We start from the raw sequence: 26,675 nt of genomic DNA, 5'->3' as shown, positions 1-26,675 counted from the left end.
AGTCATGTACACTACGTTTGGAAAGGCCTCAGTTCAGGAGAGAGGGGAAAAGTTCAGTGTAATGTTTATAAAGATCGTCGATTATAATCCCGTTTAGACCGGTTTAATCGATCGTAACTAGTCACATGATCACTGGATCGAGCGTATTCAGTCACATGATCACTGGATCGAGCGTATTCAGTCACATGATCACTGGATCGAGCGTAACTAGTCACATGATCACCGGATCGAGCGTAACTAGTCACATGATCACTGGATCGAGCGTATTCAGTCACATGATCACTGGATCGAGCGTATTCAGTCACATGATCACTGGATCGAGCGTAACTAGTCACATGATCACCGGATCGAGCGTATTCAATCACATGATGACTGGATCGAGCGTATTCAGTCACATGATCACTGGATCGAGCGGAATCAGTCACATGATCACTGGATCGATCGTAACTAGTCACATGATCACTGGATCGAGCGGAATCAGTCACATGATCACTGGATCGAGCGTATTCAGTCACATGATCACTGGATCGAGCGTATTCAGTCACATGATCACTGGATCGAGCGGAATCAGTCACATGATCGAGCGGAATCAGTCACATGATCACTGGATCGAGCGTAACTAGTCACATGATCACTGGATTGAGCGGAATCGTCACATGATCACTGTATCGAGCGGAATCAGTCACATGATCACTGGATCGAGCGTAACTAGTCACATGATCACTGGATCGAACGTATTCAGTCACATGATCACTGGATCAAGCGTAACTAGTCACTTGATCACTGTATCGAGCGGAATCAGTCACATGATCACTGGATCGAGCGTATTCAGTCACATGACCACTGGGTCGAGCGGAATCAGTCACATGATCACTGGATCAAGCGTAACTAGTCACTTGATCACTGTATCGAGCGGAATCAGTCACATGATCACTGGATCGAGCGTAACTAGTCACATGATCACTGGATCGAGCGTAACTAGTCACATGATCACTGGATCGAGCGTAACTAGTCACATGATCACTGGATCGAGCGTATTCAGTCACATGATCACTGGATCGAGCGTATTCAATCACATGATGACTGGATCGAGCGTATTCAGTCACATGATCACTGGATCGAGCGGAATCAGTCACATGATCACTGGATCGAGCGGAATCAGTCACATGATCACCGGATCGAGCGTATTCAATCACATGATCACTGGATCGAGCGGAATCAGTCACATGATCACTGGATCAAGCGTAACTAGTCACATGATCACTGTATCGAGCGGAATCAGTCACATGATCACTGGATCGAGCGTAACTAGTCACATGATCACTGTATCGAGCGGAATCAGTCACATGATCACTGGATCGAGCGTATTCAGTCACATGATCACTGGATCGAGCGTAACTAGTCACATGATCACTGGATCGAGCGTATTCAATCACATGATGACTGGATCGAGCGTATTCAGTCACATGATCACTGGATCGAGCGGAATCAGTCACATGATCACTGGATCGAGCGGAATCAGTCACATGATCACCGGATCGAGCGTATTCAATCACATGATCACTGGATCGAGCGGAATCAGTCACATGATCACTGGATCAAGCGTAACTAGTCACATGATCACTGTATCGAGCGGAATCAGTCACATGATCACTGGATCGAGCGTAACTAGTCACATGATCACTGGATCGAGCGTAACTAGTCACATGATCACTGGATCGAGCGTATTCAGTCACATGATCACTGGATCGAGCGTATTCAGTCACATGATCACTGGATCGAGCGTAACTAGTCACATGATCACCGGATCGAGCGTATTCAGTCACATGATCACTGGATCGAGCGTAACTAGTCACATGATCACCGGATCGAGCGTATTCAATCACATGATCACTGGATCGAGCGGAATCAGTCACATGATCACTGGATCGAGCGTAACTAGTCACATGATCACTGGATCGAGCGTAACTAGTCACATGATCACCGGATCGACCGTATTCAATCACATGATCACTGGATCGAGCGGAATCAGTCACATGATCACTGGATCGAGCGTATTCAATCACATGATCACTGGATTGAGCGGACTCAGTCACATGATCACCGGATCGTCAGGTTGACGTCATTAATGAGTGTGTGTCAGTGAGTCTCGGAGCTTTGCTTTATTTCAGCAGAAGCCGACGGACTGATGAAAGAATGATGGGAAGCTTCTGCACTTTAGCAGGAATAAATAAATAAATCACACAGTGTTTTAGCACTTTTGGGTGTATGATAAAACATTCAGAATCTATTGTTGTCTGAGGGCGTTTTAATGGAGGTAGACAGATAGGAGTGTGTGTGTGTGTGTGTGTGATTCAGAGCCACGTCCACAGGTGATGACAGGTGATAAAACCATTAAAACCTTTAAAAGCATCACACATCACATGTCCCGTCAGCGGCTCATCTTAATCAGCACCGGCAGCTCTTAATGAAACACAGTGTGGTTAATTACCAGGGAACGCCGTGGTGTGTTTCCCGCCGGCGAGTGTGTGTTCTCTGCCAGCGAGTGTGTGTTATAAACAGATATCACGATGGGTCTTTGTGTGGCTGATCCGGCGGATCTGAAAGGCCGGATGAAAATAGAGTGTGTGTTGTACATGCTTTTAAACGTGGTGATATGAATACGAGTGCGAGGCTGATCCGAGATTATCCCGCAGATGTGTCTTCAGATCGTGAAACACTGGAGCACGCGCGCGTGTGTGTGTGTGTGTTTTGCTTCACGGCACAATAGAGGCGCTGGTGAAGGATCAGTGTTCGTCAGATTCGGTGTGTTTCTGTCGCCCACGCCGGGCCTGCCACCGCCCACACACACACACACACACACACTGGTTTCATGTAAAGCGCTGCTCTGCTTTTGTGTTTTCTGCTCCGCTGAAGCCAAGTGTAATGGAAAAGCACCCGCTCTCCTCTATTCCTGGAGACAATCGCTCGTTCTCTCGCTCTTCCCTCGGGGTGTCATGATCTGCCTCTTCTCGTCCTCCGTTTTTCTGCTTCTGTTGTTTCAGACGGGCAGCACCGTCTCTCGAACTCTCCTTACACTACGCCCTCCTCTCCTGAAGAAAAAGTGCGTGCTCGTGAGTGTGTATCAGAGGAGCAGACGTAAAGTTAATCAAATTAAAGTCACTCAAACCTTTATCTCACACATATCCGCCATGTTTGTAGTTTTTTAACACTATTTTCTGGTGTTTGTAGTTCCTCCTATAGTGAGCACAGATCCACACTGGGAATAGTAGAGCATCCGCACTAGACTCGCTTATCCTCATCTCAGGGTCCACGTCACTGATGAAGACGAAGATGATGAAGATGTCTGTGTGTCTCAGAAAGCTTTTATTATGGGCTGGATCAGATCTTCATCCCAGTTTGATTTCCCCCGTTCCTCTTAAAGAACGGCGGAGGAACACCTCGTGCTGCTTTTATTGCCCCGATCGGCTTTTTATGACGCTTTCTGTCAGTTTATGATGTTTTATTCCAAGTTCATTTTTATTAACTTCTGCAGAAATAACAACAGTGTTTTGTCTTTATAGGTCGAAAATTTATGTGACGCTCAAATCCAGATCATATTTCACTCCAAAAAATGAAGAAAATGCAGCCGGGTTTAAAACCAGTAGATCTAATCTTACAAAAAAAGTAGATGCATGAATGATTATATAATTTATCATGAACAGGAACACCTGTTCAATTTTTCATGAATGCAATTATCTAATCAGCCAATCACGTGGTGTGGTCCTGTCTCAGAGGTCTTTTACAGCACTGGAGACTAATCGATACGGACTGAAGGCGGACACCCAACCCCAAACTGAAGATCAGTCCCAGTCTCAGGTCTCCGCATCCCAGTTGCCTGCTGGGACTGGCCAACGGTCACGTGACCTGAAGGATCACTGGTTTAGGGCTCTAATTGGGGTTTTAGTGCTGGATCTGAAGGTGTGTGTTGTTGTGTGTGTGCCAATCTCCTCTCCAAACATCCCATCATAACGACTCCGGGTTCATATCCGTCAGTCGGATTCCTGTTGCCATGGATCCCTTTTCCTTCACATTAATTAAAGGAAGAGTTTCCAAGGTCGCTGATCCTCGGAGTCCGAAGACGGCGAGTGAGACGAGAGGAGGATATGAGGAAGATTATAGCAGGATTTACAGGGAATAAAAGAAAGGAAAGAGACTGATTTCCGTTTCTGAAAACAAAATGACTTACTGTCACAACACTTTTGTATTTGATGATCAAAGCTAGATAGATAGATAGATAGATAGATAGATAGATAGATAGATAGATAGATAGATAGATAGATAGATAGATAGATAGATAGATAGATAGATAGATGGATGGATGGATGGATGGATGGATGCACAGATGGCTAGATGGATAGATAGAAAGATAGAAAGATAGATGGATGAATAGATGGATAGATGGATGGATGGATGGATAGATGGCTAGATGGATAGATAGAAAGATAGATAGATGAATAGATGATAGATGGATAGATGGATGGATAGATGGATGGATGGATGGATGGATGGATGGATGGATAGATAGATAGATAGATAAATAGATAGATAGATGGATGGATGGATAGACAGATAGATAGATAGACAGACAGATAGATAGATAGATAGATAGATAGATAGATAGATAGATAGATAGATAGATAGATAGATAGATAGATGTCCACTAGTCTGAAAAAAACACTTTATGAAAAGCCCAAATCTCAAAATTGATGGACAGAGTTCGCCTGTAGCGTCTCGCCTGAATGTGGAGAACGAGTCAGCAGGAGTGTGTGTGTGTGTGTGTGTGTGTGTGTGTTTCAGTGATGAAGGATCTCAGATCTGTCATATATCTGTAAAGTAATGGCTGGCCTTTAAGTCGTCAGTAAATCATCATAAAAGCCTGTTCTTCTCTTTAGCAGATGAGTTATGATTATGAATTATTCTCTGCTGACGCGCTCCGGCTCTGGCCTTTCTCCTCTTCTCTGGCTCGTGATTTACCAGCTTTATCACTCGCTTTCCGTCTGGAATTAATATTTCATGCATCTGATCTTATTGCTGTGTAGTTGTGCGGTTCCTCACACTAAAAGGGCAACGTTATATACATTCATTAACAAAGAAAAAAGATATATGGAGACATGCTGTAGGTGTGACGATTATTTATTTTGAAGACTTTTTTATTTTCATATATTTTTTTCAACTTCAAGATCATTTTTATCAACTTCTGCAGAAATAACAAGTGCTTTGTCTTTATTGGTAGAATATTTATGACCAAATCCAGATCATTTTCACCCCCCCCCCCCAAAAAAAAGAAAGAAAATGAGGCCTAGGTCTATCTTAAAAAAATGTGTGTGTATATATATATATATATATATATATATATATATAACTTTTTTTAAATTATAAATTATTATAAAATTTCTCATTGCTGTATATAATGCAATTTTAAATTGTATTTTATTTCAAGTCTTATGACAATTCGTAGGGCGTTCTGCTTACACCATTTTTCCAGTGAGTACTTTATTTTATATAATAATATATATATATAATTTTAAATCATATTGTACCTCATTAAGATCCCAGAGGGTGTGTGTATTTGGGACGGAGTTTGACCTTCATCCGACGGAGGATCCGCGCGCTCACAGGATTCACAGCAGAACAGCGTGTAGACGATTAGCGAGAGAGTAAATGATCCCAGAACAGAATGTATTGATTCTATTAACCTTTGTGAAATAATTCATCCGTGACTGATTAACCTAAAACCCTCCTAATTCAATTATTAATCAGTCAGGAATAATGTTCAGCTAATTGCAGAAATCTCACATGTTAATTGCGAGCTCGTTTGACGAGGTCGAGCTGCAGTTCTGACTTCACTTCTTCACTATGAACAGAAAACGCAGATATGAGCTTCTCAGAAAGGGGGAAACCAATAAGGACCATGTTTTTGGACATTTACCATGGTATTTTTAATATGTATTCTGTACATGCACAGTGAATGCCTTCTGTCTGATTTGTTTGCTAGTACACAAAATTGATAGATTGATAGATAGACAGACAGATGATAGATAGATAGATAGATAGATAGATAGATAGATAGACAGACAGATGATAGATAGATAGATAGATAGATAGATAGATAGATAGATAGATAGATAGATAGATAGATAGGAAGAGAGTTGTGAATCTAGAGTCTTCTCTGTAATAATAAATCGACCCTCATTCCGTCGATGTCGGCGAGTCCCAGACGGCAGGATCGTCTCTAAGACTCTGGGCTCGGCGTTCTTGATCCTCCTGGAGAATTGGAGGAAAAGCTTCCCATCCGTCTTTCCGTATTCCATTATTCCTCTTACAAATGAAGCGAGCCGAGACTGAACTCTCTGAACTCGTGCCGGAGCTCGTCTGCGTCCGCTGCTGTTTCTGAACCCAAGCTCAGCTCGTCCTGGTGTCAAAGGTCAGGGTTTTAATATCCGGCCGTAGCGAGGATCCGGTTTATGAGCCGGTCCTGCTTTAGCCAGTTAATGAGGTGTTCAGAGGAAGAGTCTCGGCCCGGTCCACCCGATGATCCTGTTACTGTAAAAAATGCAATATTCTGAAATATTATTCAACTGTAAATCAGCTGTTTTCTATGTCGGGTCACCTTTATTTCTACAGCGCTTTTTAAAATACAGATCGTTTCAAAGCAGCTTCACAGTGAGAACAGGAAAATAACGCGGTTCCCAGAAATTTGCCGTAAAAAAAAAATACAGTAGCAACATTTTAGGTTTTACAGACTTAAATTAGAGTAAAAAAATAATTTTGTTATTTGATATAATGTTCATTTTCAGACATATTGATGTACTTATATCGGTTTTGTACCATTGTAATGCACTGATATCCACCAATCACAGCGGAGATGAGTCATGTGATCAATCGTAGCGGAGATGAGTCACGTGATCAATCATAGCAGAGATGAGTCACGTGATCAATCATAGCGGAGATGAGTCACGTGATCAATCATAGCGGAGATGAGTCACGTGATCAATCACAGCGGAGATGAGTCACGTGATCAATCATAGCGGAGATGAGTCACGTGATCAATCATAGCGGAGATGAGTCACGTGATCAATCACAGCGGAGATGAGTCACGTGATCAATCATAGCGGAGATGAGTCACGTGATCAATCACAGCGGAGATGAGTCACGTGATCAATCACAGTGGAGATGAGTCACGTGATCAATCATAGCGGAGATGAGTCGCGTGATCAATCATAGTGGAGATGAGTCACGTGATCAATCATAGCGGAGATGAGTCACATGATCAATCACAGCGGAGATGAGTCACGTGATCAATCACAGCGGAGATGAGTCACGTGATCAATCATAGCGGAGATGAGTCACGTGATCAATCACAGCGGAGATGAGTCACGTGATCAATCACAGCGGAGATGAGTCACGTGATCAATCACAGCGGAGATGAGTCACGTGATCAATCATAGCGGAGATGAGTCACGTGATCAATCACAGCGGAGATGAGTCACGTGATCAATCACAGTGGAGATGAGTCACGTGATCAATCATAGCGGAGATGAGTCGCGTGATCAATAATAGTGGAGATGAGTCACATGATCAATCACAGCCGAGATGAGTCACGTGATGAATCATAGCGGAGATGAGTCACGTGATCAATCATAGCGGAGATGAGTCACGTGATCAATCATAGCGGAGATGAGTCACGTGATCAATCATAGCGGAGATGAGTCACGTGATCAATCACAGCGGAGATGAGTCACGTGATCAATCATAGCGGAGATGAGTCACGTGATCAATCACAGCGGAGATGAGTCACGTGATCAATCACAGTGGAGATGAGTCACGTGATCAATCATAGCGGAGATGAGTCGCGTGATCAATCATAGTGGAGATGAGTCACATGATCAATAATAGTGGAGATGAGTCACATGATCAATCACAGCCGAGATGAGTCACGTGATGAATCATAGCGGAGATGAGTCACGTGATCAATCATAGCGGAGATGAGTCACGTGATCAATCATAGCGGAGATGAGTCACGTGATCAATCATAGCGGAGATGAGTCACGTGATCAATCACAGCGGAGATGAGTCACGTGATCAATCATAGCGGAGATGAGTCACGTGATCAATCACAGCGGAGATGAGTCACGTGATCAATTACAGTGGAGATGAGTCACGTGATCAATCATAGCGGAGATGAGTCGCGTGATCAATCATAGTGGAAATGAGTCACATGATCAATAATGGTGGAGATGAGTCACATGATCAATCACAGCCGAGATGAGTCACGTGATGAATCATAGCGGAGATGAGTCACGTGATCAATCATAGCGGAGATGAGTCACGTGATCAATCACAGCTCATCACAAACAGCTTCTCCACAAGCTGAAAAAGACAATACTGATATACAGAAGCTCACAGTGTCACACACACACACTGATCACCATCATGATAACACATGACATTTTATAAATGCAATAAGCATTCATTTATCAACATTCAATATAACATAAACCCTAATGTACATAACTGATTAGAAAAAAACTAAGAAATATATGAAGAAACAGTTATTTCAACAAAAGTACATCAAATGTGACGTGTCACGCCGGGAATTGTGGGAATGTCAATTTAGGTTTTTTTACTGTAAATTATACAATGACTTGTTCTTTTTCAGGTCCAAAAACCGTATGCGGTATCTTGCTGTAAATGTACATTAAATGTACGGTTAGATCTATCAGTTATTCACTGTATATAATACAGAAACGTTCTGTTAACCAACTAACAGTTTTTCACCGTAGCATCAACTTTTACGGCCCTTCTTCAGTGTCACATGATCCTTCGGAAATCATTCTATGCTGATGCAAGAAACATTTATGATTTATTGTCAGTGTTGGAAACAGTGAACTCTCTCATCAGTCAGCTGTGACCCACACACACTCTCACACACACACGTCTGTCCTGCAGTGTGTATCAGGTGGTGGTGGAGGAGGAGCGTCCCCGTCGTTCCCAGAGAGCTGCTGAGATCCTGCGCTGTTATCCCATTCCCATCCACTTCCAGAACTCATCCGGCCTGAACTCCCAGTACTACTTCAGCGCTGAGTTCCCCTCGGCCCGGATCCAGGCGCCGATGCCCTTCACCGTCGGGGACAACCGGACCTATGGCGGATACTGGAACCTTCCGCTGCTCCCGCACAAGAGCTACAGCGTCTACTATCAGGCCGTCAGCACAGCCAATGGGGTGAGAGCACACGAACACATGACATCACGAGTCTCAGACCGTCAGCTCAGCCAATGGGGTGAGAGCACACAAACACATGACATCACTAGCCTCAGACCGTCAGCTCAGCCAATGGGGTGATAGCACACGAAAACATGACATCACTAGCCTCAGACCGTCAGCTCAGCCAATGGGGTGATAGCACACGAAAACATGACATCACTAGCCTCAGACCGTCAGCTCAGCCAATGGGGTGAGAGCACATGAACACATGACATCACAAGTCTCAGACCGTCAGCTCAGCCAATGGGGTGATAGCACACGAAAACATGACATCACGAGTCTCAGACCGTCAGCTCAGCCAATGGGGTGAGAGCACACGAACACATGACATCACTAGCCTCAGACCGTCAGCACAGCCAATGGGGTGAGAGCACACGAACACATGATATCACTAGCCTCAGACCGTCAGCTCAGCCAATGGGGTGAGAGCACACAAACACATGACATCGCTAGCCTCAGACCGTCAGCTCAGCCAATGGGGTGAGAGCACACGAACACATGATATCACTAGCCTCAGACCGTCAGCTCAGCCAATGGGGTGAGAGCACACAAACACATGACATCACTAGCCTCAGACCATCAGCTCAGCCAATGGGGTGAGAGCACACAAACACATGACATCACTAGCCTCAGACCATCAGCTCAGCCAATGGGGTGATAGCACACGAACACATGACATCACAAGTCTTAGACCGTCAGCTCAGCCAATGGGGTGAGAGCACACGAACATATGACATCACTAGCCTCAGACCGTCAGCTCAGCCAATGGGGTGAGAGCACACGAACCAAAACCAAAAGCCTTAAATATCTCAACAAAATCAAACAAGAGTTTTGAGCCTGGCTTGATCCGATGTTCAGATTTCTGTTCTGGGAATGTATGCAAATGAGTGCATATTTAAATAGACAGTGGCTCATTTGCATATTTAAACGTGTAATACAAAACCATAGTCTTAATGAACTTTGATTAATCAGCTGAGGACATTGATTAGTTCATTTTTTGTCAGGTGTATATCAGTGTTCAGCGACTCTAGAGGAGAAAAGCAGCCGTTGTTAGAGAGAAACTCCCGCTGGTAATTAGCAGTGGGCCGAGAGTAATTTAAACGCCGTCAGTTTTTGCCCTTTGCGATGAAAGCCGGCTTCATGTTTTATCGTTATTTATTGTGACTTCAGATTAGAATAAAGCTCTGAGTTTGAGTCGTCGTGGTCAGCTGAAGTCGAGTCCTCCTCCAGTGTTTCTCGTCACTCGCCTCATGCTGTTCTTTAATTGCTCCCAATTAGCGGAGCGCGCGCGATCACCGGACGCCGCTTCTGTTCTCCGCGGTGACACTCGTTTACAGGAAAACAAAAGTGCGCGTGCTCCGGTGACCTTCAGCCCAGCGCTCTTCCTCCTCCAATTATCTCCTTTAAGAAGTTCCACATGTGTTCGGCGAGGTCGAGCGAGGACTTCAGCTCATTAGCGGAGTGTGTGTGTGTGTGTGTGTGTGTATCCTTATCCGCAGGATCTGGAGAAGCTTCAGTGCGTTTAATAGTGCAACTAAAGAACGCTAGACAGTCCCACTCTTGATTGATGCTTATTAAGAAATGATGTCATTTTGTAATTGTAAATGTATTTTTCAGTTTATGTAGTTAAACAGACCCGACTCAGGTTTAATAAACAACCAATAATAATAATTAATGTCATTATTTAATATTTATTTGAATATTTAAGAAGTTTATATTATGTTCATAAATGCGCACAAATTTATTTAATGAATATATTTGAAAGTTTAAGTAGTTTAGATGATCTTTGATGACTTTAACACTAGAAGTGCCAGAATTCCAAAACTACTAGAACGGCCACAAACGGTCATTTTGACCGTTAGATTCAAAACAGTGTTGATGAATAATTTTCGTAATTATTTTTTTCAACCACATTTTTTCAAAGACGAAAACGAGACGATAACTAAATAAAAACTAGGTTTGAATGACAAAAACTATGACCAAAATGTTAGATAGTGACGATTTGCGACGCGGTCAAGGCTATAACTCGCAGAACTAGTGAACAGCCCATGCAGCAAAACAAACAGCGCAGGACAGGGCAGAACATCTGGATCCGCCGTGTCTGATGATAGCAGCCGTCTCTTTTTGCTTGATGTGGACTCTGACTCTGAATCACTCTCTGATGAGGAGGAAATGTTAACTTGCACCCAGGAAACGTCGCTGTCACTTTCCACCTCCGATTGTTCCCCTGCATCCGAATTATAGATAGGCCTAACTGTAGTCCGGTTTTATTTGCTTATTTCTGATCAACAACTAATGTAGAAATTATTATATAGCAAACACCGCTACAGAGGTGACCGGACGGACCATTCTGTTGACAGTTGAGAGAGAACACGATCAACCGCGGGATATTTAACAAAAAATACCGCAAAATTCAGTGCGGTCAATATGACCGTCTATGGCCGAAATAGGTAAATATGTTCATTTTTTTTTGTTTTGCCTTACGTTTACGTAACTTCATTTATATGAAAAGCATTTTAAATGAAAATACAGACAATTTTAGGAAAAGTCAGGTACCAGCAGGATTTTATTATTTTTTTCAACAAAGTTATTATAGATATAAAATTCAAAACGGTCAAAATGACCGTTGTGGCCGTTCTAGTGTTAAAGGGATTGTTCACTTTGAAATTAATTTTTGATGTGTTTTATCTTACCTCAAGGGCATCCGAGATGTAGGTGTCTTTATTTCCACAGTATTTTCAATTTTGACATTTTTCAGTCAAACCGTTGTTGTCTATCAGTCATACACTGGAGGCTAAGGGGGTCCACCAAAGAGAAGTCCAAATTAAACATGATTTAATGACTCGTAAATGTAAGTACACATTGATGGCCTAAGACACAAAACAAGCAGTATTTATATCGTTTTTACCTCGTGTAATCACAGCCATGACAAAATGATCTGACGGCACGGGCGCTTCGGTCTGGAAGTGATCGCTCGCGCGCCGACGTCACTCTTTGTTTATACAGAGATTTGGGAAGTTTGAACTTTCACTAAACATATTTAGATATACGGGAAACCGCAATGGAAGACGATTTCGGTATATCTAAATATATTTAGTAAAAGGTAAAACTCACGAAATCTCCGTGTAAATATTGAGTGACGTCACACGCAAGCGATCACTTCCGGCGTAACATTGAACTGATTCAGTTCGGTTCAGTTCAACTGATTCAGATCACTGTGATTACACGAGGTAAAAACGATATAAATACTGTTGGTTTTCTCACACAAACCGCTCGTTTCGTGTCTTAGGTCATCAATGTGTACTTACATTTACGAGTCATTAAATCATGTTTAATTTGGACTTCTCTGTGCTGCTCTTTGGTGGACCCCCTTAGCCTCCAGTGTATGACTGATAGACAACAACGGTTTGACTTGAAAATACTGTAGAAACAAAGACACCTACATCTCGGATGGCCTTGAGGTAAGATAAAACATATCAAAAATTTATTTCAAACTGAACTATCCCTTTAAACAGACACATTGATCATGTTAGTTCGTCAATGTTCAAGTGTTACTGATTATCTTTATTAATAAACCCCACAGAAGTGATCATATAAACGTTCCTCTGCAAATAGAAGCATTTAGAGCAGGTGTTGTGTTTTCCGTGAGCGCGGAAACGTTACCCTGAATGTGTGTGTGTGTGTGTGTCGACACTTCTCACCGCGACGCTGATAAACACTGAAAGGCCACGAGAAGTGATTTCCCAGAGACTCAGGAGTGAAGCTTGTTTTCTCTAATAACCTCTTCTGAACACCTTTACCTGACCTTACTGGAGACCAGCCACACACACACACACTGACACACACACTCTTGCACAGTGAATGATATAATGTCGAGCTCGTCTCCTTCTCCTGCACACACACACACACACACTCTCAGACTCAGCGAATGATATATTGTGGAGCTCGTCTCCTTCTCCTCCGCTGAAATAAAGAATCGTCTTTTCATTAGAGTCAATTAGCATATAAAAAAGAGCGATGGCTGATAATTCTAATTTCCAATTAGTCTGGAGTGTTAATAATGCATCCGTGAGCATCTAATGTCTGCACTCGCGCCGCTGCGTGCGCTCGCATTCATCACACACTCCACAGATCACACACTCCGGCTCAGAGTATTAATACATGAACATTAAAACTCTAATCAATAAAAGCTGTACTGTATGGCCAAATATTGGTGTAAAAGCGCAGTGTGTGTGTCCGGCGACGGCTTGATCTCGATGTTGATCTCAGTCTGATCTCTCTCATGATGTGATCAGACTCAGTCATCGCAGATTCTCCAGATATTTGTGCTGGAAACACGAGAAAAGCATCGAGTAAGAGCAGAAATCTTTCAGTGGTAAACATCATGATTATTTGATACGGCAGATGTTCACTGTCTGCCTTTAATATCGCTAAATCTTCTCCAGAGAAGCTGTTCTTGATTCTCAGGGTAAACATATAAACGCCTAATAAACAAGACCGGCTTACTCCGAGGAGCCCGATCATCATCACGCTTGTTTTTAGACAATAATTCTCGAATTAAGTTCATTTGTTTGTCGGTCGTTCTCTCGTTACGTGTCTCACAGCGGGAAAAGCTCTTTCACAACGCAGCACAAAAATGAACTTCATTTAAGAAATATTCCCTGAGCTCATGCAGTTCTGCTTCTGAAGTAAATTGATCTTGTTTTAATGACTTTTATGTGTTTTTAGAGGAAAACGAGAGAAATATATTATGAGGATATAATAAACACTAACATCAAGATTATCTGTGAAGCCGTGTGAAAATAGAGAAAAACATTTTTGTCTTGTCAAGATCACAGCGTAAAACTAGCCGTAATATTGAAGAAAATGCTCTGAATGTGTTTGAGTGGATCATCATGTTCATTTTCACTAATCTAATGTCTCTCTCTCTCTCTCTCTCTCTCTCTCTCTCTCAGGAAACTAAGATCGATTGTGTTCGTGTGGCCACTAAAGGTGGGTCTGTGTGAGAGTAATCGAGTGACTGATTGAAACATGTTGCCTAAATGATTCCAGCATGCCTGCGGGAATGAATGGAAAACTAGCTGAGCGTTCACGGTGCACACACACACACACACACTCATGCACACACTTACACACACAGAAAAATGATTGACAGTGTGTTCTATCGTAAACTGCAAATTTTGTAAATAAATTCTGAATGCCTCGATTACGACTGTACCCTCGGTTCCCTGAAGAGCGAAGGAGACGCTGCGCCGTTTGACGCTGTGTGAAATCAGCCAATGGTGTGGCGGAACACCCGAGGCGGGGGACGTCACGAACCAGGACGCTATAAAGCGCCTCTATGTATCCGAGGCGTTCCCTTTCAATGGAACTCGATTGACGCTGAAGGAACGTCTATATCAACGCCACCTTAGCGAGAGGTGTCTATCCAGTGTGAAATGATAAGAGCGACGCGAGGACGAGGGCACCTGCGACCCGCTGTAGAGTCAGGGTCAAAGAGTCGAGCCTTAGGGCCAGTCTGCTGCATCACTGACAGCTCACTACACTGGGGCGTTAAGACCCACACACACCCCAGGTGAGCGCCCCCTGCTGGCCTCACTCACTCCCCTTCCAGCAGCGACCTGGTTTTCTCAGGAGTCTCCCACCCAGGTACTAACCAGACTCAACTCTGGTGAGCTTCAGTGGGCAACACTGAACGCTCTTGCAGCAACACTCTCGCTGCTCAAACTCTCGCTGCTCAAACTCTCGCTGCTAACGCTCTCGCTGCTCAAACTCTCGCTGCTAACGCTCTCGCTGCTAACGCTCTCGCTGCTAACGCTCTCGCTGCTAACGCTCTTGCTGCTCAAACTCTCGCTGCAAACGCTCTCGCTGCTAACGCTCTCGCTGTTAACACTCTCGCTGCTAACGCTCTCGCTGCTAACGCTCTCGTTGCTAACGCTCTCGCTGCTAACGCTCTCGCTGTTAACGCACTCACTGCTAACGCTCTCACTGCTAACGCTCTCGCTGCTAACACTCTCGCTGCTAACGCTCTCACTGTTAACACTCGCTGCTAACGCTCTCGTTGCTAACGCTCTCGCTGCTAACGCTCTCGCTGCTAACGCTCTCGCTGTTAACGCTCTCGCTGCTAACGCTCTCACTGTTAACACTCGCTGCTAACGCTCTCACTGCTAACACTCTCGCTGTTAACGTTCTCGCTGCTAACGCTCTCACTGTTAACACTCGCTGCTAACGCTCTCGCTGCTAACGCTCTCGCTGTTAACGCTCTCACTGCTAACACTCTCGCTGCTAACGCTCTCGCTGCTAACGCACTCGCTGCTAACGCTCTCGCTGCTAACGCTCTCGCTGCTAACGCTCTCGCTGTTAACGTTCTCGCTGCTAACGTTCTCGCTGCTAACGCTCTCGCTGCTAATGCTCTCGCTGCTAACGCTCTCACTGCTAACACTCTCGCTGCTAACACTCTCGCTGCTAACGCACTCGCTGTTAACGCTCTCGCTGTTAACGTTCTCGCTGCTAACGTTCTCGCTGCTAACGCTCTCGCTGCTAATGCTCTCGCTGCTAACGCTCTCACTGCTAACACTCTCGCTGCTAACACTCTCGCTGCTAACGCTCTCGCTGCTAACGCTCTCACTGCTAACACTCTCGCTGCTAACACTCTCGCTGCTAATGCTCTCGCTGCTAACGCTCTCACTGCTAACACTCTCGCTGCTAACACTCTCGCTGCTAACGCACTCGCTGTTAACGCTCTCGCTGTTAACGTTCTCGCTGCTAACGTTCTCGCTGCTAACGCTCTCGCTGCTAATGCTCTCGCTGCTAACGCTCTCACTGCTAACACTCTCGCTGCTAACACTCTCGCTGCTAACGCTCTCGCTGCTAACGCTCTCGCTGCTAACGTTCTCGCTGCTAACGCTCTCGCTGCTAACGCTCTCGCTGCTAACACTCTCACTGTTAACACTCGCTGCTAACGCACTCGCTGCTAACGCTCTCGCTGCTAACACTCTCACTGCTAACGCTCTCGCGGCTAACACACTCGCTGCTAACGCTCTCGCCACAACCTCAACCGGCTCCTCCAACGCACGAGTCCTCAGCATCTCTGGCGTTGACACTGATAACGTCTCCGTCGAGCGCTGACTCCTCACCCAAACAAGATACACAAAGAATGTGTGTGTCCACCCAGGGACAGTTTCACAATGAGCGCTACTTCAGGCTGTTACAAGCTAGCGCTGCCGCGGCATTATAGTTCCCTGGTTTGTATCGTCACCCGCCTCTGCCGTTCACATGTGCTTAGCGACGTCATCGCGCGGAGTCGACCTTGAAAGGGAACTCGTGCTCATCGACACATTGAGATGTTTTAGATGAGGATTCAATCCTTGAACCTGCGACTGTGTGAGAAGGACGAGTGTAGAAACACTGTTAAACACTGTCAATCATCAATCACACACACACACTTATTAAACGAGTCTTGTTTTCCAGCACAAACATCAAAACGTTCTTAAATCAAGATATTAAGTCTTGTTTAATGAAAGATCTATCAAAATAAAGTGAGTTTGTGCTTAAAACAAGAACAGAAATCTGTCAGTGGAGTCGGAACAATAATCTTGTTTTCTCTCTGATTAAGTTGATTGTTCTGTCTCCGCTGGTTACCGAATGTCTTGTCTTGATTTTTTGAGGAACTCAGTTGTGTTTTCCACACACACGTTCACACGCACATGCAATAATTCACTGACCTTCAGTATCAAGCTATTAATTCTCACTGAGCATGTGACGAAAACTTTCTGTCTTTCTCGAGCGCCCTCGCGAGCCGCCGCTCGGACTGAAGCTTGGCGATCACAGTCGCTCACTGTAGATCAGTCGCTACGCTAACAATACCATGCTTCTGATGTTAGCGAAGGATTGATCATGTGATTGTCTGTGAAGCGGCCGCTCGCGAGGGTTTGTCTCTCTGCATTAATAACCTGTAGATGAAGGAATGCCTCTCTCTCCCTCTCTCTCTCCCTCTCTCCCTCTCTCTCTCCCTCTCTCTCTCTCTCTCTCTCTCTCTCTCTCCCTCTCTGCATGTTGGCTGGATCTCTTGTCTTCTTCTAGCTGCCATTATTGTGACACAGCTCACCACACCATATGTGCGAATCGCACCCGCTGCCGGCGACAGCCAACTAACAGGTCAGAACTCCCACCGTCCACATCAGTGTGTGTGTGTGTGTGTGTGTGTCCTGGTAAACCCTACATATGGGGACACAATGTTTTCAAAAATATGCCAATATCTAAAACCCTTGTCCTTGTGGGGACATTTGATGGTCCCTATGAGAAAAACAGCCTATAAATCATTTCTCAAGTTCAAAAAATCTAATCTTAAGTTTAAGTTTATAAGCTTTGTGTGATGGGTGGGTTTAGGGTGTGTGTGTGTGTGTGTAAACAGGTGGGTTTATGGTTAGTGTGTGTGTGTGTGTGTGTCGGATAGGTTTAGGGTTAGTGTGTGTGTGTGACGGGTAGGTTTATGGTTAGTGTGTGTCAGGGGTGGGAGATCGGTTTAGGGTTAGAGTGTGTGTGTGTGTGTGTGTGTGTGTGTGTCTGATGGGTGTGTTTTGGCTATGGAGAGTCCCCACAAAGATAGTGAAGCAGACATATGTGTAGGGGTGTGTTTGAGTGCATGCGTGCGTGATTGTTTAACCAGTCCAGTTTCTGCTTTGTGTGTGTGCTCATGCCCAGATCATACTTCATTCCAAAAGTTAAAAAAAATAATAATAAAAATAATATATATATATATATATATATATATATATATACTACAAATACAAATAAAATATGTCGCACTGCCCTAAATGTATGCAGATTTGAATTAATAAATCCTGATTTTGTAGTAATGAGAATCAACTTTGAGAAATCTCTAAACTACAGCGTCTGCATTACAGTCATGAGTTTAATTGTCTGAAAATAACGTCATTTAAAATCTATATTATTCTTCAATCACTATTCCTAATGTTCTTGTGACAAATATAATTCTTTCATTTTTTTATTTCTTTTTTTTTTTGAGTAAAATATGAGTTAGAAATGTTTTTTTTTTGTTGTTGAATAAAGTCTGTGCAAGTTTTCCCTTGCTGGTTTGTAGTGCTGTCTGGTGTGTGTGTGTGACCTACGGCTGCATGTTTAGGTGTGTGTGTGTGTGTGTTGATGGCTTTCAGCTGTGAATGGATGCAGGTTGAAAAGGTAATTGAGGATTTTCAGGGTTACGTTCGTCTGATGAGCCTCGTTTGATCCTGCTGTTTTGCTTCCCGCAAAAGGTCACTTTCCATTAGCCCAATCTGCGCGCTGAATACACACATTTACTGCGGGAAAAAAACGCCGGAGCAGGAGTCACTAAATTAGCTGCTTTTTATTCAGCGCTGATGTCTGCTGAAGGAATCGATGTGACCCGGCAGACCCTGAACTAAAGAGCGCGGCGCATGACAAGCTCATCCGCTGGAAAGCACATTTCAATGTTCTCAGTCCGCCGCTGTCAGGCAGCGCGTAAATGCTAGCGGATGATGACATGCTAATCATAATTGTGAGATTGAGTCAAAATTATGAGATTAAACACTCAATTATGAGATAAAAGTTAATGAGAAAAACTTCAAAATTATAAAATACTGTCCAAATTATGAGATTAAATAGTAAATTATGAGACGAACATCAAAATGATAAAAAAAACTAAGTCATAATTATGATTGAAAGGCCATAATTCTGAGATAGTAAGTAATATTTATGGGACAAAAAGTCAAAATTATAACATAATAATAATCTCGAGACAAAGTTTGGAATTGACCGTCATAATTATGGCATAAAAAGACAGTGATTAAATATTAAGTCGTAATATGAGATACTAAGTCATAATTATGAGATTAAAAGTCATAATTATGAGATGAAAAGTTGAAATTATAAGAGGAAAGTTCAAAATTGTGGCATTAAAATAAGATTTAAAATCTTGTAATCATGATTTATCAAAGCATGAATTCGGGCTTCTGTTGTCGATTTCTTGAGAATCGCCTACGGCGGAACAGGAACCCGAACACGGCAACCGTCCTGCGTCACCTTGGCAACGGCTGAGGGATGCTGTCGGGCCGTCGCCATGGCAACGGCTGAGGGATGCTGTCAGGCGTTGTTTTCCATTTAGAGCTGGGAATTGATATTTGTCCCATTACAGCGTCTGGAGTTCCAGTGATCTCTCCAGAGAAACATCTCAGATCTTAAAGTCTTTCTCTAGGATATATAACCAGCACTAACCTGTTTTACTAACAACAGGCACATCCTCACATAGATCTACCTAGATTGTTCACCTCCTGCTGCTGATTTTCTGTGCGTCACATGTTCGTTTGTCAACGTGACTATGTTTACATGCAACCCAATCATCCGCTAGTAATGGGACTGACGGCTCAATCGCACTGAGAAGCATATAATGTAAAACACCTTAATCCATCCGACTGAGCTCGGTAAATCACTAAAATAGGTAATGATGTAGAAATAACGTAATGATGTAGAAATAGCGTAATGACTTAGAAATAACGTAATGATATAGAAATAGCGTAATGATGTAGAAATAGCGTAATGACATATAAATAGCGTAATGTAAAAATAGCGCAATGATGTAGAAATAGCATAATGTAGAAATAGCATAATCACATAAATAGCGTAATGATGTAGAAATAGCGTAATGACGTTGAAATAGCGTAATGTAGAAATAGCGTAATGATGTAGAAATAGCGTAATGACGCTGAAATAGCGCAATGATGTTGAAATAGCATAATGACGAAGAAATAGCGTAATGATGTAGAAATAACGCAATGATGTAGAAATAGCGTAATGATGTGGAAATAGCGTAATGATGTAGAAATAGCGCAATGATGTAGAAATAGCGTAATGATGTGGAAATAGCGTAATGATGTAGAAATAGCGCAATGATGTAGAAATAGCGTAATGATGTAGAAATAACGCAATGATATAGAAATAGCGTAATGATGTAGAAATAACGCAATGATGTAGAAATAGCGTAATTATGTAGAAATAGCGTAATGATGTAGAAATAACGCAATGATGTAGAAATAGCGTAATTGTGTAGAAATAGCGTAATTATGTAGAAATAGCGTAATGATGCAGAAATAGCGTAATGAGGTACAAATAGCATAATCACATAAAGAGCGTAATGATGTAGAAATAGGGTAATGATGCAGAAGTAGCGTAATTATGTAAAAATAGCTAATGAAATAGCTAATGAAATAGCGTAATGAAATAGCAATAGCATAATGACGTTGAAAGCGCAATGACAGAAATAGGGTAATGACTTAGAAATTGTGCAATTATGTGGAAATAGTGTAGTTACGCTGAAATAGCGTAATGATGTAGAAATTGTGTAATGAAGTAGAAACCAGTGACTGGTTTGGTGTGTCAGTGACTGGTTTGGTGTATCAGTGACTGGTTTGGTGTATCAGTGACTAGTTTGGTGTATCAGTGACTGGTTTGGTGTGTCAGTGACTGGTTTGGTGTTGCAGGTGCTGCGACCCGTAAGCCTGACGCCGTGGAGCCAGAGAAACACACGGATCACACGGTGAAGATCGCAGGAGTCATCGCTGGAGTCCTGCTCTTCGTCATCATCTTCCTCGGTGTGGTGCTGGTCATGAAGAAACGGTAAGAGCTTCACTTACGCTCAGCTATATTACCCGTGATCTGATTAACATCAATGTTTAATTCCTTTAAAGCCGACGTGTGTCATTTACGCACCACTGCACGCCCACCAGCTGTCAGTCAAACCGATAGCCCCGCCCCCAAACTCATGTCATTGGATGAGGTGTTCATTCAAACTTACAGTGACTCTGAACATAAAAATACAAGAATGTATTTAAACGTGGGAAACAAATGACTAGTTTTTATCTGATATACAGATGACATGTTCCTAAACATCTTGAGCTGGTCTGAGCTGGTTTTTCCAGCAGGGAGCTGAAGATATATTTCATAATTATGAGATAAATAGTTACCATTATGAGGAAAAAAAGGATGGCCTTTAATATTAATAAATATAAATATAATAATATAATATTATTAATAATAATATTATAATAATATAATATTATAATATAATAATAATATAATATTATAAAATATATAACAATATAATAATAAATATAATTTAGTTTAATAAACTAAATCGAAATTGTGTAATAAATCTCAATATTTTGAAATAACTATGAAATAAAAACTCTGAAATATATGAGATAAAAAAATCACAATTGATATACTAAGTCATAATTATAAAATAAAAGCCATAATTGGGAGAAACAAGTCAATATTATGACATACTAAGTAATAATTGAGATAAAAAGTCAAAATCATGAAAAAAGTCAAAATTATTACACAAACAGCCATAATTATTCAAGAAATTTGAAATTGTTTTACGAACCACTGCACTCCCACCAGCTGTCAGTCAAAGGGATAGCCCCGCCCCCAAACTCACGCTATTGGTTGAGGATGTTTCGACTCTGAAGGTGAAGATCAGGGAGTGAACACACACACTCAATGTTTCATGAGCCCTCGAACACATGAAAGTCAAATGCTTCTGTTTGCTTCTCGATCGCCCCTTTTGTCGGCTCAACACAGAATAATTGATTTGATCGCTCTGATAAGCACCATTACACGGTTTGTGGCACCAATACACGCCGGCTGATGAAATATTAATTTTTTCTCTCTGCTCTCAAACAAACGGCGCGCTTTAATGACCCGGCGACGGGAAACAGCACAAATATTTTCCAAGCTTATCTTGTGCAGAAAAGAAAAAAAGAATGAAAGAAAAGCCAAGATAAGAGAGAAAAATTAATGAAAGGCGTTTTTTTTCCCTCCCGAGTTTACACGAGATCCCGTCCTCAGCGGGAGTTCAGGATGTTCAGATCCAGGCCCGGTTCCGGAGGGTTGAGGTGTAAACTGAAGGCAGGGCGAGTAAATATGTTTTTAATGAGAGTCATTACGCTCGCAGAATAAGGGTGTTTGTCTCTATTGATTTTGCTGTTGAGCCTCGAAATGGCCAAACATTTGCCGAAGGATTCTCCGTCCTGCTGACGGGCCGCTTTACCTCGGATCGCCCGTTTCGGCGTAATGATCTTGGCACGGCATGATAAATCTCAGTGTAATTTGATGGGATCCATATCCACTGACATCAGTAATTGAGTCAGGCCTGAACTCACTGTTAACAGAGACAACTATACACTATGAGTGCTAGAGCTCTCTCTCTCTCTCTCTCTCTCTCTCTCTCTTTATAAGAAAGTTTGCAGGTAAATATTGCATTAAACAGACGTGCATGTTGCTTTCGAAACGAGCAGATCGATTGTTTTCTCAAGATGCATTATGCAAATGATGCAAATGAACATTTGTTACAGTATGTAGTTAATATAAATACTGCTGTCTATGTTAGTTCACAGTGCATTGACTAATGTTAACAAATACAACCTTTGATTTTAATAATGTATTAGTAAATGTTGAAATTAATATTAACTTTGTTTTATAAATATGTAAGTAAGTGCTTCTTTGAAAGATTTACACAGGAATTTCGCAGAAACAGCCTCGTTATCGTTGACTTCTAATTAAAAAGAACTGTGGTTTTCTTAGAGACGCTCCTAACGATGCATTAACAGTTGCCCCGCCCACACCCTAGGCTCCGCCCACAGCCCCGCCTCTCTCTCTCTCACACACAGGCACTCGTCACTTTTGTCACCATATCAGGTTTTGCTCATTTTTCTATATTTTCAGACATTAATATTTTTACTTTTTCTTTCCTTCCATTTCCATCCCCCCACCCCTCCACCCACTCGGCAGAAGATCCTATCACTCCTACACTTACTACCTGTAAGTAACCACTTTGTGAAACTAGTTTCAGTGCTTTCTCTTCCACGCCTCGCTTGATATTCCATGCATGATTCCAACCCAGTGACTTCCCTCCTCTCTTCAAACCGAGCCTGAGATCCGGGTTCATCCCGAGCTGTTCCTGACGGATGATCAATGATGATCCGGCCCACAGTTCTGCCATTTTGAATCATTGAGTGCTGTGGTTTGAAGGGAGGATCTGATCACTCACTGATTCCCTGAGTCCCTTAGAGAAACATCATCACGAGTAGCAGGAGCCCAGTTTTCCCAGTTCTTCCAGTTGCTTTCGAAGGGAAAGGGAAATCTGGGTTTCTTCCATCGGAATGAACCGACGCACGATGACTTTCTGTTCATTTCCCTCCATGTTTGATCAGTTTCGTTCGTTTTTGCATGAGTGTTGAGCGCATGTTAGTCATCATCATGTGTTTTACACACACACACACACACACACGCACACGCATACTCTCACGCACTCACACACAAACACACACACGCACGCACACAATCATGCACACACACACATACGCACACTCACACACATACACAAAACACATTTTACAATCAGAACATTTAACAGGCAGAATAACACAATCGATCTGGTGTTTTAATCTCGATCTGATGAAGGACATGTACAGTTTTGACTGAAGTGAACGCATATCTCGAGGCTGTCTGTACGTGTATTTCATACAGAGTTTATGAGTTTATGTTTAGCATTATTTGGCGATGAAACGTGGAATATTTGCATCACTTACTGATAACACTTTACAATAGTTAACATTAACTAACAATGAGCAATTTGTTTGTTGCAGTTTTTATTCATCTTGATATTAACTGTTCATAGTTAGTTCAGGTCCATATTAACAGTTGTATTAACATATAAACTGTAGTGTATTAATAATTCATCACTAGTTCTTGCCTGAACCGTGTTTCTGAAGAACAGAAGAGCATCAGTGCAGGAGAACTCAGCTCCAATATGTGCCCTTCTTTTTTTGGCAAACTATCGAACTATCTCTCAGTCAAAATGATTCGCAGGATTAAAGCAGGATGCAAGTCTTTGTTAAACTCCAGAGTGAGGCTTCGTTAAACTCCAGCGCGAGGTTTTGTCAAACTCCGGCGCGAGACTTCGTTAAACTCAAGCGGAAGTCTTCGTTAAACTCAAGCGCGAGGCTTCATCAAACTCCAGCGGAAGTCTTCGTTAAACTCCAGCGCGAGGCTTCGTTAAACTCAAGAGCAAAGCTTCGTTAAACTCAAGCGCGAGGCTTCGTTAAACTCAAGCGCGAGGCTTCGTTAAACTCAAGCGTGAGGCTTCGTTAAACTCCAGCGGAAGTCTTCGTTAAACTCCAGCGCGAGGCTTCGTTAAATCAAGAGCAAAGCTTCGTTAAACTCAAGCGCGAGGCTTCGTTAAACTCAAGCGCGAGGCTTCGTTAAACTCAAGCGTGAGGCTTCGTTAAACTCCAGCGCGAGGCTTCGTTAAACTCAAGCGCGAGGCTTCGTTAAACTCCAGCGTGAGGCTTCGTTAAACTCCAGCGGAAGTCTTCGTTAAACTCCAGCGCGAGGCATCGTTAAACTCCAGCGTGAGGCTTCGTTAAACTCGAGAGCAAAGCTTCGTTAAACTCAAGCGCGAGGCTTCGTTAAACTCAAGCGCGAGGCTTCGTTAAACTCCAGCGCGAGGCTTCGTTAAACTCAAGAGCAAAGCTTCGTTAAACTCAAGCGCGAGGCTTCGTTAAACTCAAGCGCGAGGCTTCGTTAAACTCAAGCGTGAGGCTTCGTTAAACTCAAGCGCGAGGCTTCGTTAAACTCCAGAGTGAGGCTTCGTTAAACTCAAGCGTGAGGCTTCGTTAAACTCAAGCGCGAGGCTTTGTTAAACTCAAGCGCGAGGCTTCGTTAAACTCCAGCGTGAGGCTTCGTTAAACTCAAGCGCGAGGCTTCGTTAAACTCCAGCGCGAGGCTTCGTTAAACTCAAGCGCCAGGCTTCGTTAAACTCCAGCGTGAGGCTTCGTTAAACTCAAGCGTGAGGCTTCGCTAAACTCAAGCGCGAGGCTTCGTTAAACTCCAGCATGAGGCTTCGTTAAACTCAAGCCCGAGGCTTCGTTAAACTCCAGAGTGAGGCTTCGTTAAACTCAAGCCTGAGGCTTCGTTAAACTCAAGCCTGAGGCTTCGTTAAACTCAAGCGCGAGGCTTTGTTAAACTCAAGCGCGAGGCTTCGTTAAACTCCAACGTGAGGCTTCGTTAAACTCAAGCGCGAGGCTTCGTTAAACTCAAGCGCGAGGCCTCGTTAAACTCAAGCGTGAGGCTTCGTTAAACTCAAGCGTGAGGCTTCGTTAAACTCAAGCGCGAGGCTTCGTTAAACTCCAGCGCGAGGCTTCGTTAAACTCAAGCGCGAGGCTTCGTTAAACTCCAGCGCGAGGCTTCGTTAAACTCCAGCGCGAGGCTTCGTTAAACTCCAGCGCGAGGCTTCGTTAAACTCCAGAGCGAGGCTTCGTTAAACTCCAGCGCGAGGCTTCGTTAAACTCCAGCGCGAGGCTTCGTTAAACTCCAGCGCGAGGCTTCGTTAAACTCAAGCGCGAGGCTTCGTTAAACTCCAGCGCGAGGCTTCGTTAAACTCAAGCGCGAGGCCTCGTTAAACTCAAGCGCGAGGCTTCGTTAAACTCCAGAGCGAGGCTTCGTTAAACTCCAGCGCGAGGCTTCGTTAAACTCCAGCGCGAGGCTTCGTTAAACTCCAGCGCGAGGCTTCGTTAAACTCAAGCGCGAGGCCTCGTTAAACTCCAGCGCGAGGCTTCGTTAAACTCAAGCGCGAGGCCTCGTTAAACTCAAGCGTGAGGCTTCGTTAAACTCAAGCGTGAGGCTTCGTTAAACTCAAGCGCGAGGCCTCGTTAAACTCAAGCGTGAGGCTTCGTTAAACTCCAGCGTGAGGCTTCGTTAAACTCCAGCGCGAGGCTTCGTTAAACTCCAGAGCGAGGCTTCGTTAAACTCCAGCGCGAGGCTTCGTTAAACTCCAGCGCGAGGCTTCGTTAAACTCCAGCGCGAGGCTTCGTTAAACTCAAGCGCGAGGCCTCGTTAAACTCAAGCGTGAGGCTTCGTTAAACTCAAGCGTGAGGCTTCGTTAAACTCAAGCGCGAGGCTTCGTTAAACTCCAGCGCGAGGCTTCGTTAAACTCAAGCGCGAGGCTTCGTTAAACTCCAGCGCGAGGCTTCGTTAAACTCCAGCGCGAGGCTTCGTTAAACTCCAGCGCGAGGCTTCGTTAAACTCCAGCGCGAGGCTTCGTTAAACTCCAGAGCGAGGCTTCGTTAAACTCCAGCGCGAGGCTTCGTTAAACTCCAGCGCGAGGCTTCGTTAAACTCCAGCGCGAGGCTTCGTTAAACTCAAGCGCGAGGCTTCGTTAAACTCCAGAGTGAGGCTTCGTTAAACTCCAGAGTGAGGCTTCGTTAAACTCAAGCGTGAGGCTTCGTTAAACTCCAGCGCGAGGCTTCGTTAAACTCAAGCGCGAGGCATC

The 26,675-nt window shown here is 43.5% G+C and overlaps 1 protein-coding gene across 10 annotated transcripts in view; it reads left to right on the top strand.

Moving 5' to 3' along the window:
* The window catches only part of ptprma (protein tyrosine phosphatase receptor type Ma), a 194,643-nt gene that overhangs the window by 108,801 nt on the left and 59,167 nt on the right, over positions 1 to 26,675 (top strand). For 4 of the 10 annotated variants that reach the window (XM_089125527.1, XM_089125523.1, XM_089125521.1 and 1 more), the window contains exons 12-16: positions 8,992 to 9,265; positions 14,263 to 14,299; positions 17,390 to 17,464; positions 20,824 to 20,959; positions 23,135 to 23,164. In XM_089125527.1, the coding sequence (XP_088981653.1) occupies positions 8,992 to 9,265; positions 14,263 to 14,299; positions 17,390 to 17,464; positions 20,824 to 20,959; positions 23,135 to 23,164 (552 nt within the window). The remainder of the gene's footprint in view (positions 1 to 8,991; positions 9,266 to 14,262; positions 14,300 to 17,389; positions 17,465 to 20,823; positions 20,960 to 23,134; positions 23,165 to 26,675) is intronic. The other 6 variants (XM_089125529.1, XM_089125525.1, XM_089125524.1 and 3 more) reach the window with 3 other exon arrangements.

Source organism: Pimephales promelas, chromosome 22 (assembly GCF_988280905.1).
Source record: "Pimephales promelas chromosome 22, fPimPro1.hap1.1, whole genome shotgun sequence".
Lineage (NCBI taxonomy): Eukaryota > Metazoa > Chordata > Actinopteri > Cypriniformes > Leuciscidae > Pimephales > Pimephales promelas.
This window is presented reverse-complemented; position numbering and strand designations above follow the sequence as displayed.